Source organism: Epinephelus fuscoguttatus, linkage group LG16, assembly GCF_011397635.1.
Source record: "Epinephelus fuscoguttatus linkage group LG16, E.fuscoguttatus.final_Chr_v1".
NCBI lineage: Eukaryota > Metazoa > Chordata > Actinopteri > Perciformes > Serranidae > Epinephelus > Epinephelus fuscoguttatus.
The window spans coordinates 14,994,984-15,010,343 of record NC_064767.1 but is presented as its reverse complement, the minus strand read 5'-3'; the positions used below and the strand labels follow the sequence as shown (position 1 = coordinate 15,010,343).

The following is a 15,360-nucleotide window of genomic DNA, read 5'->3' as shown; positions in this document are numbered from 1 at the left end:
AAACAGTACATATTACACAAAGCATCATGTGTTAAAAATCCTCATCAAAATGGCACGTCATGACTTCCTTACACCACCTTTTCCTGCCATGCATCCTGCAGCAGAGTTCTGCTCCATCCTGCCCTTGGGTATAAATCTCAAATGTGCTTTCTACAAATTATTTTTAACTACATACTAGATCAAAACTGTCAGAGACTAAACTTGTCGATGAAGGAACATGAATAAAAACTTGACATAAAGATTCATGGCAACACAGACTTAAAAATATCTGTATTTACACTGCAACCAAAACTGAAGATAAATGCATTTCTCCACTGCAGTGAACATGCCCTGATCCTAAATAATTAATGGGGACATCAGAAAATGAAAGTTTTTATATTTATAGGACTATGTTTTCACTAGTTTGGACCAAACAGAAAACTATCCACTGGAAAGACAAATCGTTAACTGCTGTACAAAACTACGCGAATTCAGTGTGTTGTGTGTATTTTTAATTAATGTTATCTGAAGTGCATCTTGTTCACAGTATGAGCTTTGTTTCCTTTTTTAGTACTCCTGTACAAACAATGTAGGTTTAAACTCATTCCAAAAGATTTTCAGAAAAGTGCCTGACGTGTTTTTAACTCCTAGAAAATTTGGTTGCGATGAGGTGCCTCGTTCAGTATCCGAGTACTCTCTGTCCTCTATGAGGGGTCAGAGTTGGGCGGCAGGTGAATACCCAGACTCTGCAGCAGGTTCGAAGCCGGTCCGGCCAGCCCGGCCTGGCAGCTGAGGGACTCCAGCAGGTTTGCGACCAGATTGAGGTCGACGTCCAGAGGCTGGATCTCCTCTTCTGTCTCTTCCACCTCTCCACGTCGCGGGACACCATCTGTGGCAGAGGGACGAGGGGAGCCATTGTCTAAGCCTGCCTTGTTCTGCAGAAAGACCAAATGGTTCCATATTTAGATTTAGGGTAATCCATTATTTCAGCTATGTTTTTAAAACTAATGACATCTTAAAGTTGAGGCTGAATATACGGGGATATGGAGTCATGTAATTTACCGTCACATTGAAGCTTTGTCCTATATTAGTGCTCATCAGCTCCTCATCCATTTCATCCATGTATCTCCTGAGACCCTCCAAAGCTTCCGTCCCGTTCATCTCTGAGTGACCAGAGGAACCCTCTTCTTTCTCTTCCTCCTCCTCTTCTTTTTCATCATCACCTTCATCATCATCATCATCATCTAGATCATCTGAATCTAGCTCTTCTTCTTTCCCTCCTATAACATTAAAACACAGACAATTTCAGAGGAAGATGTGACAAGTTTGTGTTTGATATTTTTACTTCCACATCTTTCCTGTCTTCTACATACAGTACCTAGTAGTCTGTCCAGTGCGCTGGCCATGGCATCAGGCTCAAAACTGAAAGGCTGAGTTGAACTGCTCCTGGAATACATAGAAAAACAATGTAAAACCTGAACTAAAAGACTATTAGCGGAATAATGCACATCGTAATACATTAGCTAGACAGGCTAGAATGTGAATGCACTAGCATCTGCAGCGCAGACAGACCATGAAGAGAAAATAATGCATGTGTCACATCCACCCGCACATTAAAAATCACAAGTTATATCTTGGCTCACCAGGGCAGTTCAGCACCCTCATGCGACGACATGGCGTTGAGGAAGCTCTTCATCCCCTGACTAATTGCCACCAGGCTGTAACCGGCCTCCTCTTCCTCCTTGTTGTCCTGCATCTCCTTTTTCCTCTCCCCTGCACCTCCACCATGTTGTGTCTGTTTGGTGGAACTGGAGTTTTGGCTGCCAACATCAGCTCTCCCCCCGCTCCTCTCCTGCAACATACGCTCCAAATCCTGAGTTGTGATATCCAGCCAGCTGTCACCTGGAGATAGACACAAAGAAAAACTGATTATGGGAAATGGTTGAAAGGGAGAATGGGTAGAGAATGGAGGATGCACACCAAACGGACAGAAACTGAAAGGATCTGGCAGGAAGCAGAAAATCCCAGGTGGCAGAGACACAGACATTATCTACTTTCTAACAATGTCATATAAGGCTTACATTATAGGAAGTAAGTAAAACAGTAAATAAGTAAAGTCCAGACAGAATACAGGCTGCCATTTTGAAATATTAAACATAGCTTTTGAATAGGAAATGCTAATATAATAATGCTAATATAATCATAAATTATGCCACTACCCAAATACAACTGAGACAAATTCAATTTAATATGCTCCTAACGGATGAATCTACAAACTTTTAAAAATGCCTTTCATAAGTATTTCATATTCAAAAGCTAGATCAACACTCACTGTCCTCTTGGGGGAGCTGTGACTCTTGTTTCTTCAGATCCTGCAAATTGAAAGGACTGCAGCTGTGCAGCAGCTGGAGAACCTCCTCACCCGGGGACAAAGCACTGGGACAATGTACACAGTAGATGCATTCAGACAGATGCACTCTGATGTCACAGGCATATTCACATAGTGTTAGTCACGTACACATGGCCACAGCACTGACCTCGATTTTGAAGCGACAGACTGCTTGAAGAAGTTTTCCGCAGATCTTGTCAGTTCTCTGTAATGAGCCGAACCTTCCAGTTCTCCCTGCATTTGACAACAATATAATGAACCTTCCACAGTAGGGAAATGCTGTGTATAGTGCATATTTAATAATGTGTGATTTTAAGTCTAACCTAATATTCCAGGTGCTACTTCTACTCTTGACCTAAACTTTGAAAAAGAGTGACTAACCCTGAAGTAGTCGTTCTTTTTCAGACTGTCCATGAAGCCCTTCCACTGAGGGTTACAACTAATGGGGGCATCAGGCTCTGATGATGGCAGCCTGCACTTAGAGCACAGGATCTCAAAGCCATGGGCCTTGGAGAAACAGAGGCAGACATGTAACGAAATAAAACAATAAAAGGCCACCGTGCATCCTACCAAATGCATTAATGTATTTATTGAAAAGACAGATTAGAATAAAAAGGAAACATGGTGATGGCTCACCAGTTTCATGCCAAGCTCATGGGCTTTGTACTGAGGATGAGAGCTAGGAGGCAGGGTGAAGCCGCTCCTCCGGTCAGGGGTGAACTGTTGCTGCTGCAGCTGGGCGTACAGGCAACGGGTGAATGTCACCTGCAAATATAAACAGTACAGAAGTACAAAGTTATAGTGTTTTGCATAAAAGGTTTTGAAGACATTTAACAAAAGCTGAAACACACTAATGGAAAACAAAAACAGTGATTACAGTATTTTGCATGAAAAGACATTATAATAATTGTTTTTCTTTGCCCAGACGGCTACAATCATGAATCTTTATATGTGTTTACCGAGGTGAGGACTCTTGTGTCAGGAGGGAAGGTCTTGAAGCTTCGACATGCCTGCAGATCTATTGGGTCCCGCAGGTAAAACGCTGACACTGCAGGAGCGACCAGGTCTGGTCGTTGTGCTAACACCATGGCAATACCTGCGGGTATGAAGCAGTGGGCATGATGGAGGCCGGTTTTAATCTTCTCTGGGTACCTGAGTGGAAAGAAGAGATTGATATGCTGTTTCAGTGTTGATACATTTACAGTACCTGTTGATACCTACTGGATACCCACTTACATGTAACATTTAAAAGGCTGTTAACAAGTTATTCTTATGCTTCAGCAAGTGTTTTCTCAAGTTTGTAATGAAGAAGTATCCAACAATGATTCTGCATCTTGAAACCGTGACTTGTGACATAGTGTAAAAACAGGTCAGGGTCAGAGCACCCCTAGTGCAAAGCATGCATCCTCTCACCCCTCTAATCGCTTCCTCAGGGCTGAACAGATCTTAGGGCTTGCCTGACAGGCCTCTGGGTGGGTGGAGAGCAGTGCTAGAGCTTGTGGCACAGTTGGTACCACATCTTTTGAGACTCCCACTGGACTGGATTTGGAGGGACGGGGGAGAATATGAAACTCTCCCCTGTAGAGGAAGACCTGCAGAGAGAAGGAGTGGATAAAGACTTACACTTAGAGTAAAGACAAACAATGGCATGAAGAAGATTTGGTTGGCAGTAACGGGACATATACGTGATTTATATTAAGGATTAACACATACAAACCCACTGATATGATCCATGGTATAAATGAAAACTGAAGACAACAAAAGCTATAAACTATAAAAGAAAACATCGTATCTGGCATCTCATATAGTCAAGTTACCCTGTTTTCGCTGGTGTCCGGATTCAGCCACTTGGGAAGGTAATCTGCTGCTTCAATCAGAAGAAACTCCCCATCATTGTCCTCAACTCTGCACTCACAAAAAAGAAATGAACGTTAGAGGCAGAGAAGCACATAGCAACGAGTGAATTGGATCCATGTTAAAAACTGTAGTGTGGCAATCAAATGATTTTTTATATTTATCTTAATTTTGTCTCACCTGGCTGCGAGCTCTGGGAAAGCCTGTGTGATCTGCTGAAGGAGGTAAACAATAAACCACTCGTCCTCCACATTGTCCCCAAACTGAGTGCTCCCTCCAATGTGAGCAGGGACACCACCTGTCAACAAGAGCAACATGTGTCAGTCTTTAATGTGGGCACCAATATTCAAATCAACTCATCTCTGAGATGTTGACAACACTATACCTTTCTCAGGATGATACTTGAGGTTGAATGCCTGATGCTGCCAGATGTATTGTATCAGGAGTGGGGCAACCTTTGCCAAAATCTCCTCCACTAGATGTGTGAGATGCTCCTCAGTCTGCTGTGAAGCTGAACCGTCTGGCTGGATCGAGAAAAGTTTGTACTGAACCATGTCCTCCTGAATCATTCTCCTCTGCAGGGCGTCCATCGTAGCAGCTTCTCACAAACTGTCTTTACATTCAACTAGAAAGTGAGTGAAGTATTGGCATTCATTAAAGGCTAGTTAACAGCTAATAGCTAGCAAGCTACCAAGCTAGTACAGAATAATCTCTTGAAAGTGTCAGCCAGCCTTACCTTGTCTTGTTTTTAATGTGAGATGTTGTGTCGATGTTGTCTGGAGAAATTTCAATGAGGGGAAAAACATTAAGCCTGTCTCATTTTAACGTACGTTGCTAGCACGCCATCTGTCACTGTTTAGGTCCTACTGTGAATTCTACTCGACTACCCCAACTGTGTAATAAACAATAGTTCCTACCTCTTATATTAACTAATTCTCGCTGTTCAACGGATTAAATACAACCTATATTAAACAGAATTTATATAAAAAATAAAATATTTTCCTAATGAACCAAAATAACTCATAAATAATTGATTCAATACATAACGGACATCTTGAGTTTATCCACCAACGACAAACGGTTACATTTCAGGAACGGCATCACGTTATCGCAAGGCATTCTGGTAGTTGTAGTCACATCGCCCATGAGCTAACAGCTATTCTGCAGTAGTCGGAAATCTATTTCCCATGAGACCACGGGATTGCGGAGCTGCGTATCCATGACAGCCGTATTATTGTTGTTGGTGGTGCTAACATTAGCAAGAAAACCCTCTGAAGTGGCGACAGCTAGCTCCACTAACGTAATATTTTAAAATGTAAACCAAATTGTTTGGCAGCCTCTGGACCACGCAGTATGCTAACGTAGTGTAGCAAGGTTACTCTAACAGGAAATGTCTTTCGAAGAATTATACAACGCTGTTCGTGCCTTGTTTTATCTGTCCGTCCATGTAACGCTAGCTAGGTTATATTTAGACGTAGCCTCCTCCTAGCATTAGCTGTAACAGTTACAAACAGCGTTAGCATCTGTAGCCAAAGCCTCGTCCAGCTTCCCCGCACTGAGGGTGTTCATCTGCGGACTAGAGGAAATGTCAGACCTCCTTCTGAACTGTTCCCAGCGAGTCCAGGACGTGGAGGCAAGGATGAGAGACGAGGGCTTGAGCCTCTAAGACGGAGACAAGGGAGGATGATTTCACGGTACAGCAGAAGACCTGTATCGCACAAACTAGAGATGTGAGTATCGAAAATAAAGGGTGAACATTGAATTTGGTGCTGTACCAGCTGAACACTGTAATGTGTGTAAGGCTGAATGCTTTTCATATACACTGGAGGAAAGTGAGATGAGTTATTGACTATCAAATGGCAGTGTAAATTAATATTTTTATTGATCCAGTTAGTGACAGTCCATCTGCCACGTCTGTCGCCTGGTTTAGACACGGACAGACATTTATTTTCTTTAATACTAACAATTCAACCTATTATCTATGTAAAGAAACACCATTTCCTTGTTTTAATAATGACATGCTTTGGAAACAGTCAAATAAATGTATGCATAGTCAGAAGGATACATTATTTATACTAAAAGGCTAATACATGGCGAATAAACAAAACAAAAAAAGCAGTATGGCCATTTATTAACAAGAATCACTGGCATATAGACACATAACCATCATATCTTTTCTATTTTTTAGATATCTAACTCTGTTTTTACTTGTTAATTCAACCGTTTTGGAAGATAATAATAATTTCATGATGTTTTGTCGTGTTATTGTGCTAAAATGGTTAAAGACAACCTCCTTTTACTTAAAGTAAAATGATAAAAATTGAACTTCTCAGAAAAATCTTTAGCAATAAAATGTTTCTCAATACCTTAATTTTCTTAAAAGTATTTATTTTTTATATGCAACACAGAACAAAGCAGCTCGCACCTGACATGACAGATAAAATAAGTAGCTTAGAATAAGAAAATCCAAATAGAAATAGTTACAGTGGGCATTATATCCATCCCCAAACTTCATCACCTCCTGCGACAACGTAAAGGCAGCATCAAACAAACAAATAGGCTATATTGACAAATAGCAAGGTTACAGGGAGACTGATTTACATGAAATGTACAGTGACTAATTAGGAAACCCCTGTAATATGGAAGATAACAGTGAAGGTCCAATGTACTTTAAGTAAGGGTCCCAAACTTTATAAAAGGTGTCTACTGAGGTGTGAAGCATACAAGAGATATTATTCATCACTGACATGAAACGCACCACTGGTGACTTCTTCAAAATGTGACGACAAACTCACTGCTTTTCATTTGTTTTTTTTTTGATTAGCATTTGTGATCTGTTTTTCATGCAGTCGTGGGTTGTCTCGCAGCAGCCTCGACCACCACCCTCTCCCTGAGGAAGCGGACGATAACCAAACGCCTCAGCGTTACCTCCATGACCTCCAGGAAGCTGTCTCTGCTCACAACAGGTAACTGAACCCTGGTCATCCTACAGATGCCAGCGTGAGGTCAAGCTGAAACTACCTCAAACTAATACACAAACATACTCTAGCCCATGTGTTTTGTAATGTTACACCGTCTTGAGTGGACAGCTGATTCTCAGGGCTCCTGCTGTGTGAAACGGGACACCCAGAAGCAGCAGATTAATTGATATCACATTGCCTCCTTCAGATGTGCAGTTAAAAGAATAAATAATGAGCCAGGCTGTTGGAATATTCAGTTACTTTGACATTTGCCCTTTATTTTCCACTTTGAAACCTCACCTTTGATTATATCAGCAGCCACCAACAAAGAGATTTACACAGCCACATAACAGGACACTGGTTTATTGTGACAGAGTAAAAATGTACACTTAAATTCAGTGGGTGTATGTGAAGTAGGGAGTACTGGAAATACAGACTGTGAAACATACATAAACCTCACGTCTTCTTTGTACTTTATATACTCTATAGTTCAGAGACATCTGCTGCCTCCGGCCACTCTGACTGTCCCACCGTCATCTCAGTAGACTCCAGCCAGTCCTGGTCAGGTATCCACAGCTCCACAGGCACTGGCATCTCCACCGAGAGGAGCTCTGTTTTCTCCTGGGGCTACGATGTAAGTCTACTCCTGAGATCTTAATATGGAGTGACGATGCCAGCCTGCCTGTGTCTGTCACACAAGACACATCCTCAAGTGTGCACACACACACGCACAACATTGTTTTTCCTCTAGCAGTCTCCATGCTGTCTGTTATTCTGGTACAAAGATGAAAAACTCCCCCGACATGTTTTTTTATGCGTGTTTTAATGACAGATTTTGATTTATTGTCTAAAATGTGTTACCTTTTGGTAAACCTGTGGAAATCCATACACAGTCATACAGCCAGTCACTGTGTCATATGGTAGATGCCTTGTTTGTCTGCTACGTCTTTGAATATGCAAGGCGTGAATCCACTGGGTATTGGTTTGTTATTATGCTGTGCTTTCTAGCCTCAGCTGGTCCCGACAAAACTTTTCCAGGACTCAATGATTTATTTAGTTTGTTGTCCTCAAGCTGCTTTTGAGAAAGAAAGTAAAGACAACTCAGTTACGCAAACTAACTCACTCCTCTCCTCTCCTCACAGTATATGAACAAACCTGCTTGACCACAAATGCATACACACATTCCCAAGGGCCATAGGGGCCAATTATTATGCAGGCTGAAGCTTGCCGCTAGACTAAAAAAAAAACAAAAGAATGGCGATGTGTCGCCAATAACTGATGAAGAGACTGAAAAGCAGGAGCTTTCAGTCATAGCGCTGGGGTATGAGAACAGCGGAATGACTAGCTTTCCTTCCTGTGTCTCTATGTCTTTTTGTTTTTCCGTCCCACAGGAGTTCGACAAGGCGGCGTCACGGCAGGTGCAGCAAATGTTTGAGGAGATCGACAAAGAGCTGTACGAGGGGAGAGGCAGCGGGGGAGGGATACTCCAGGGGCTGCAGGATGAATGTCAGCAGTGGGCCACACGTTTCCCACATCTTCGGTGTGTTATCCACAGTTTCCTCCCAACCTTCTGACCTTTTACTTCAGGGTAGCAGTGGGATCAAAGATTAACTCTGGGAAAAACTGCATGAAGACAATTATTTTACTAAAATATTATTTGTGTGTGTGTCACTCAGGATTCTGGGGACTCAGCTGATGTCTCCCTGTGATGAGGGCTTCCAGTGGTACGCTACTTCAGGGAGAGGCAGCTCTGCTATCAGCCCATCAGCAGGCAAAGAGAGCAGTGTGAAATCCCAGGAGAAAGATAAGAGTGGCACAGAGTAAGTCTTCACTGCACTGGCTCACTGGTTGACTGTCTGATGTCAGTGCAACATATAAAGTCAAAGATACATCTCATTGATGTAAGGAACTACTGTTTTCTATTATATTATTTGAAGAAATTGTCAGAAATGTTATGCCTCTCTATGACGAGTTGGCTGGCTGTCCAGATGACTGGTGTTACTGCATGAATTATAGAGGAGTCCTGGCTGACTCTGTGGTTTTGTGACCTAGATGCTCAGGCTTCTTAATCAAGTTTGTGGGTCATGTTGGTTAACTGTGATGAGTAGTTGCTGGGACTGCCACTTTTAAAACTAAGCTGACATAAAGGAGTTTGTATCAGCCCTTTTGCTAATGTCTCCATGCAGTGTGTTAGTGGGAGCTTGTGCATACCGCAAAAGTTCATATCAGGATTTTCCTTCTGCTTTTCAGGAGCTGGATTTGAGTTTAGTAATTATATATAGAAAACATATAAGATGTGTGGGCTTGTGTCTGTGAGTGTACCATTTTATGTGTACATGTTTAGGTGCTTATGTGTGTACCCTTGTCTTGGGGGAAGGTTAAATGTGCAGGGCAGGAGAGCGATGATGATCAGGTCCTCCTCAGCAGAGTTGGATGAGGCTCCTGGCACCTCCAGTGGCCCCAGCAGTCATGACAAGCAGAGAGTGATTGAGGTCGAGGGTCTGATGGAGGAGTACCTGGCTTTCGATAGCAGGGACTTGTGAGTTGTGACACTGTGATGTTCTTATTCCAGAGTCTAAACCTAAACCTCAGCTGTTAAAATGAGTCACTAAGTCCGACTTCTGCAGGGAGGACGAGTGGGAGCAGGATTGTTCAGAGTCGGGTCGGCGGCATCACTGTCTGCCCCCTGTCTCTCCATACCGGTGTCGCCGTCAGGCTGTTCTCGACCTGCTGTTTGATGATGTGTGGCGACAGCTGGTTGGCTGGATGAAAGAGCTGGTTCAACGCCACTGGGAATGCTGCACCTCAAGTAGGCACTGCATGCACTAGACCTAACTCATATTAATCATTCTTTAAATTTTTGTGCACAGTATTTGGAAGTGATTGCATGTCTGATTGGCAGATGATGAAAAGATTTCTGGGAACTTGAGCCCCGTGCAGCAAGACTCCCAGAATCCCTTCATGCTGCTCTCCATGCTGCCCACGATGCTGCCTAAACTCGGCCAGAGCAGGGTGCCCCCACTCACAGCTGGCCTGCAGTTCCAGGTCAGTGGTCTGAGGAGGGACTAGGACGTAGCAGGGTGCGTGTGGGGGAGTAGACTGGGAGCTTCAATTAAAAACTGGAGAATCAAAAAATTCTCCTTTTTTCAAAAGTCATTTATTCAAACTTTCGACAGATGCAATGTTTAATAATGGTAATAATAGTGACCTAGTTATAGAGAAGAAAGTTTTATATTTTACCTTGGGCTTTCCTCACCACAATATATCATGAAAAGAGAAAAAGATGGTTGTAGTAGAAGACATGTCGTACTCATGTTGGCCTTGAAGAGACCATATAACATCTGCTCAGCATCTCTAACTGTGAGATCCTAGCAGGCTTTAGAGTCACGTGTCTCTGCTCCACAGTCCACACTCGGTTGTCACCTTTTTTCACTCCTGCTTGTTGCTCTTTCAGTCTTCCAGTGCTTCCAGTTCATTAACTTGTATCACTGTTTTCTTCCCTTTCCTTCCCTCTGCCCTTCACCTTGCCAATGTGTTTCTTTTATTTTCCCTTCTTTATGTCATTCTTCTTCTTTCTTCATCTTCATTTCCCTTTATTTTCTTTCCCCTCCTCTTTTCCTTTCTTCTATTTCCACTGTCTTCCTTTGGTCATGCCTTTTTCTTCCCTCAAAGAACACAAAGTCAAAGGGCTCAAAGCACAAGTCCAGACGGAAATCCAAAAAGCAGAAAAGGCCTTCCACTGTATGTAACTCCCTCACTTAGAGCCAAAATGGCGGCGTGTCGTGTGCACGTCGTCCATGGCGGCTCGCTATCTTTATCTCTAGATTAAATGTGCTTGTGCCTGTTGATTAACACGAATGCATCACCACTGTGTATCTTTTTTGATTAACTGCAAGTCATTTTCAACACAAACTGCTTTGATTTTCTTTCACAATAAGTATGTTGGAATGCTTTTGTTCTGCTACGTATGGCTTTTGTTGCATTTTAAGTGTTGTGAATGTTATTTTTTGGTTGGTGGCATATCAAATATAGGGTCCTCCTGATGTTACTGCATGATACATAACCATTTCTTTGACAACGTGCTGTATTGTACATATGGAATTAACTAACCATGCGGCCACTGGCCTTCATAAGATAGATTATTTGTGCCTAACCTCCTATATTATGTGTCTTGTCCCCTCTTCTCTCTCTAAATCATTGTTTTCCTCTTATCCCTCTGCTTTACCCTCCCCCACTCTTCCTCTATCTCATTACTATCTCTCTCTTCATCTCACACCATTCCCCAGGCTGGAAGGGTCCCAGTAGGAGCAGCAGCGACCCAGCACAACCTGAATGACCTCATCGTGATCCACAGCATCCCCCTGCAGCAGAGGAACCTGGGTGTGCTGGATAGAAACCAGTATGAACACGTTTTAATCTCCTAACCGGTGCTAAAATGAGAAAAAAAAAGGACATATCCACTGCACGTTTATGTGTATTCATAAAATGTGATTTTTAATCCTGGAATGGGAGTTTAAAGAGACCTAGATGCCTTGTAGTTCTTGTTTTCCATTTACAGGTAAACACATTATAGAGGGACAGAGCCTCCCTCATGCCATGTTTTTGTTTCTGGTCTTAACACCTTGTTTGGCAGAGTACACAGTCAGTTGGCAGCAGGTGGAAATGCACCATTCAGCGATTGTGCTTCACTCTCCTCTTGCCATACAGGGAGCCAGAGGAGCGGGCGCCTCACAGACCAGGCTCCAGCGTGGTCCCCTCCAGCAAACCTCGCCCTCGCCGAACCCTGGAACAGAGCTCTTCCTCGCTGTCCCGCCCGGCACAATCTGCGCGACGCAGAAACCCTCCTCCCCGGACCCTCCTGCCGCTGGTCCCCAGCCAGAGTCAGGCCAGCGCAGCGGGATCCATGGATGAGGTCATCCGCGGGACACGTTTGTGAGTTTTTTAGCATCACTGGAACCCTGCCAGCCCCACCCAAACTCCTATCTTGCTTTTTACTCTCATTCTTTCCCCCTACGGTCTCTGAAGTTGTGCAGAGGCAGAGTGAGATTACTTTGAAAACAGGCTCCCTTTCAACTTGTGCCTTATGGCTCTGTGCAGCAGAATAATGGGGTGGGGGGGCGGTGATGGAAGTTTCATGTGTGAAACCAACTTCACAGATGAACTTGTCATGAACTGTGGGCGAAGGAGTAGCAATGTAAAGTGTAGTTTCCTGTCATGTTGAGTGTCAATTCCCCCACAAAATTCAGCAACTACTGAACTTTAATAAGTAATTTTAAACTTGGTGAGCACACGTTCATAACCTTTTGGTTATTAAAGGAGTAGTTTGACATTTTATAGTTTTCTTTCTGAGAGGTAGATGAGAAGATGGAAGACTTTACTTTTACTGTAGTGTCATGGCTGTGAGGAACAACTCCAGGAACTTCTCTTTTTGCACTTATTAAGCAAACAAGGTAGTGAGCTTCAGAGGTACTGGTAGGTGACTTTTTTATCTTTGGAAAGAACCAAGCTAGCTGTTTGTTACCAGCCTTTATGCTAAGCTAAGCTAACTGTCTCATGGCTCCAGTTTTATATTTAAAAGATAGATATGAGAGTGATATCAATCTTCTCATCTAACTTTCAGCAAGAAAAGTATCTTAGCTTGTTTCCTAAAATGCAAAACTATTCCTTTACTATTTCAGCGCTGTCACTGTAACATCTTGGTCGTCAGATTTTATCTGAGAAGGAATAACTTACATTTTCTAGCATTGCGGTAAAACAATTTATTACGGCACTAAAGATGAAACAATACATACAAATCACATTTGTTCTTTGTTTTAAGTATCTACGCTATCACAAGAATAATAATTCTGACTTTTGGCCTTACACCTAAGCTGTGAATTTTCACAACGCCCACAGTCTTTTGTGATAAAAGTATATGTTATCGTCACAGATGCAGCATAGAACAGTCTATCTATAGCTACTGTCTTTATTGAAGTGTGTGTCGTCTACTGCAGACCCACAGCCAACGACCGCCTGACATCTCCGCTGTTGCCTCTGAGCAGGAATACACTCCTTCCCCCCATCAGCACCGGAGACCCAGAGTCATCTCACTCAGGGCAGCAGTCCAAACCTGCACAGGTGGTGCACAACACTACTGACACACAACTACACTGACTAAATGAAGACTTTCTGAATAGATCATAGGTTTAAGAAATCTTTAAAACACTGTGTCTTTGACCTTTATTTCCATCCGACCAGCGTCAGAAAGGCCCCTCCAGCCGCGCCCACAGTGCTATAAATGACGAAGCTGGCAGTTCAATACCAAGGGATCGTCACCACCTGCTGGACGTGTTCTCTCGCCCCAACACCACTCACACATACAGGGTAAGAGTCTCTTTATCATCACGGACTCCTGCATACACAAGTGGCATGATTTTGTGACTTTCTATGGAGAGAAAGACCCAGAAGTGATTTTAAATGCCAAGTAATGAGTTGGCCATGTATATACTCTGTATTTTATGTTCCTCTGGGAGTGTCAGAGACACGATGTTTGACCCCTGGTTTTGTGTTTTTAGTCGGACACTCCATACCGTCGATCCTTCACAGTATTGGACAACATCGGGCAGGGGCGGCCAGGCAGAGCCTCTGTGGCCACAGGTCAGAAACTCAACATGGATTGTTGAATATATATGTTTTCACAATCACCGCTTCATCAACACCACCCCTTATGTTCATGTTCCACTGATAGTTTAGCTATGAGTTTGAAGTGTTTATCCATTACTTTCATTGTCTATTTCAGCCAATTATCCATCACTTTTAGCTGAATATTTAAGCTGTTTATCTATTTTTAGCTTCTTATAATTATTTGGGAATCACTGAGACTCCTACTTTTGTGTTACTTAATTTTTTTTCTGTGCTTGTACTGTACATAGCCAGTGTCAGTGTCAGATGGATTCTGTCGTACATCAGTTAATCACTTATGCATTAATTTATTCATTTATTCCCCCAGACTCTCTTGGAATCGGTGTGACCGGCATCAGTCTTGGCATTAGCAGCTCGTCTTTCTTGGACTCGTTTTCCCACCACCCCTTGGGGCACTCGCCCATCAAAGACGAAGAGGAGCCGGACCCACAAGCCCCCGTCCCAGGTCAGTAGATTAAAGCGGCTGATGAAACTCTTCCAGACTCGGCTCTCAGATAAACTATGAATGAAAGAGAGGTCGCAGCAGCCGGCCTCAACTAAGATTCACCTGCTCATAGGATGGTTTAAGTCTTGATGTTTTTATCCTTCCTCTGTCCCACAGCTCCACTGGTGCCCGTGTCAGTCCCGCCTCGGTCTTACACACGCGGAGGTATCTCATCCAGAGCCAGCAGACCTGGCTTGTAGTTTGCCTCCAGACCCGTCAGCCATTCATCTTTATTAGCTACAACGAAGTGCAGCACTTTGCAGCATCTGTGCCCACTAAACTTTTTTTTTTTTTTTTTTACAGAAGTAGCAGAATTTTTTCATATAATGCTGCTTTGGTGAAGTTATTGTTAAGAAGCCTATTTTTGTATTTCAGAAATCAGCTTATGTGGCTGCCAAACACACAATTACTCCATTTCCTTGTACAGTGTGAGCTGTATGTGTGGACATTTGTACTACGTATGTATGATCTGAATGTGTATATATCTATTTATATGTGAATGTATAGTATATTATCCTCCGTGGTGTGTTGTTGTGCTGGTAAATGACTATGCAGGGAATGACACATCCATCCAGACAGGGATAGAGAGGATAAAAAAAAGCACTTTTTTCCCCATCTCTGATGCAACATCAGAGATTTTGGTACTGTATCTTTTATAATGACACAATTTTCAACCACCCTGTGTAAAAAACATATGAACGCAGAACCTCTCATTGCACAAAAGAACAAGAGATGCCACCTTGAACTTTTTTTTTTTGCTTTTCTCTCCATTAAAGCTGTTTAAATCATGTAAATAAATCAGACAAGGGAATGTGCTAGCTGAACATCTCTGCAGCCGACGTGCTTTTACTAGTACACCTCAAGATGATGTAAAAATACAAACGGGAAGTTGTAAATAAGTAAGAGATTCATTCATGTCTGTACAGAATACTGTATTTTAGATGTTATTTGTGCAAAGTCTTGACAGGTAACATCAGGGTTACTTCACAAAGGGTAGTTTGCCCTTCATTAAA

At 42.8% G+C, this 15,360-nt stretch overlaps 2 protein-coding genes across 3 annotated transcripts; one reads left to right on the top strand and one right to left on the bottom strand.

Annotated features, from left to right (window-relative positions):
• Positions 1-29: 29 nt before the first annotated feature.
• On the bottom strand, positions 30-5,302 carry ecd (ecdysoneless homolog (Drosophila)). Its single transcript, XM_049600272.1, has 14 exons — positions 4,959-5,302; positions 4,608-4,847; positions 4,403-4,520; positions 4,186-4,273; positions 3,782-3,960; positions 3,328-3,520; positions 3,005-3,133; positions 2,750-2,875; positions 2,517-2,602; positions 2,312-2,415; positions 1,623-1,881; positions 1,358-1,425; positions 1,042-1,259; positions 30-914 (listed from the first exon to the last, which is right to left on the bottom strand). The coding sequence occupies exons 2-14, from the start codon at positions 4,810-4,812 to the stop codon at positions 684-686; spliced, it is 2,004 nt and encodes a 667-aa protein (XP_049456229.1). The 5' UTR covers positions 4,813-4,847; positions 4,959-5,302; the 3' UTR covers positions 30-683.
• A 127-nt stretch (positions 5,303-5,429) lies between these two features.
• On the top strand, positions 5,430-15,102 carry fam149b1 (family with sequence similarity 149 member B1). Of its 2 annotated transcripts, XM_049600270.1 has the most exons (16): positions 5,430-5,952; positions 7,072-7,188; positions 7,672-7,816; positions 8,574-8,722; positions 8,859-9,002; positions 9,560-9,721; positions 9,810-9,991; positions 10,085-10,227; positions 10,855-10,923; positions 11,469-11,581; positions 11,890-12,114; positions 13,176-13,299; positions 13,420-13,545; positions 13,737-13,818; positions 14,171-14,308; positions 14,465-15,102. In XM_049600270.1, exons 1-16 carry the CDS (start codon positions 5,906-5,908, stop codon positions 14,545-14,547), a joined length of 2,049 nt encoding a protein of 682 aa, XP_049456227.1. In that variant the 5' UTR covers positions 5,430-5,905; the 3' UTR covers positions 14,548-15,102. The 2 variants fall into 2 exon arrangements, with proteins under 2 accessions (XP_049456227.1, XP_049456228.1); XM_049600271.1 differs by lacking the exon at positions 10,855-10,923.
• The last annotated feature ends 258 nt before the right edge of the window (positions 15,103-15,360 follow it).

Coding starts and splice junctions, on each gene's coding strand:
- ecd (XM_049600272.1), bottom strand. CDS start 4,812: ATGGACGCCCTGCAGAGGAGAATGATTCAGGAGGACATGGTTCAGTAC. Junction 4,521..4,607: donor CAAGTATCATCCTGAGAAAG/GTATAGTGTTGT, acceptor TCTTGTTGACAG/GTGGTGTCCCTGCTCACATT. Junction 3,961..4,185: donor CGGACACCAGCGAAAACAGG/GTAACTTGACTA, acceptor TTCTCTCTGCAG/GTCTTCCTCTACAGGGGAGA.
- fam149b1 (XM_049600270.1), top strand. CDS start 5,906: ATGATTTCACGGTACAGCAGAAGACCTGTATCGCACAAACTAGAGAT. Junction 11,582..11,889: donor GGTGTGCTGGATAGAAACCA/GTATGAACACGT, acceptor CTTGCCATACAG/GGAGCCAGAGGAGCGGGCGC. Junction 13,300..13,419: donor AGCAGTCCAAACCTGCACAG/GTGGTGCACAAC, acceptor CCATCCGACCAG/CGTCAGAAAGGCCCCTCCAG.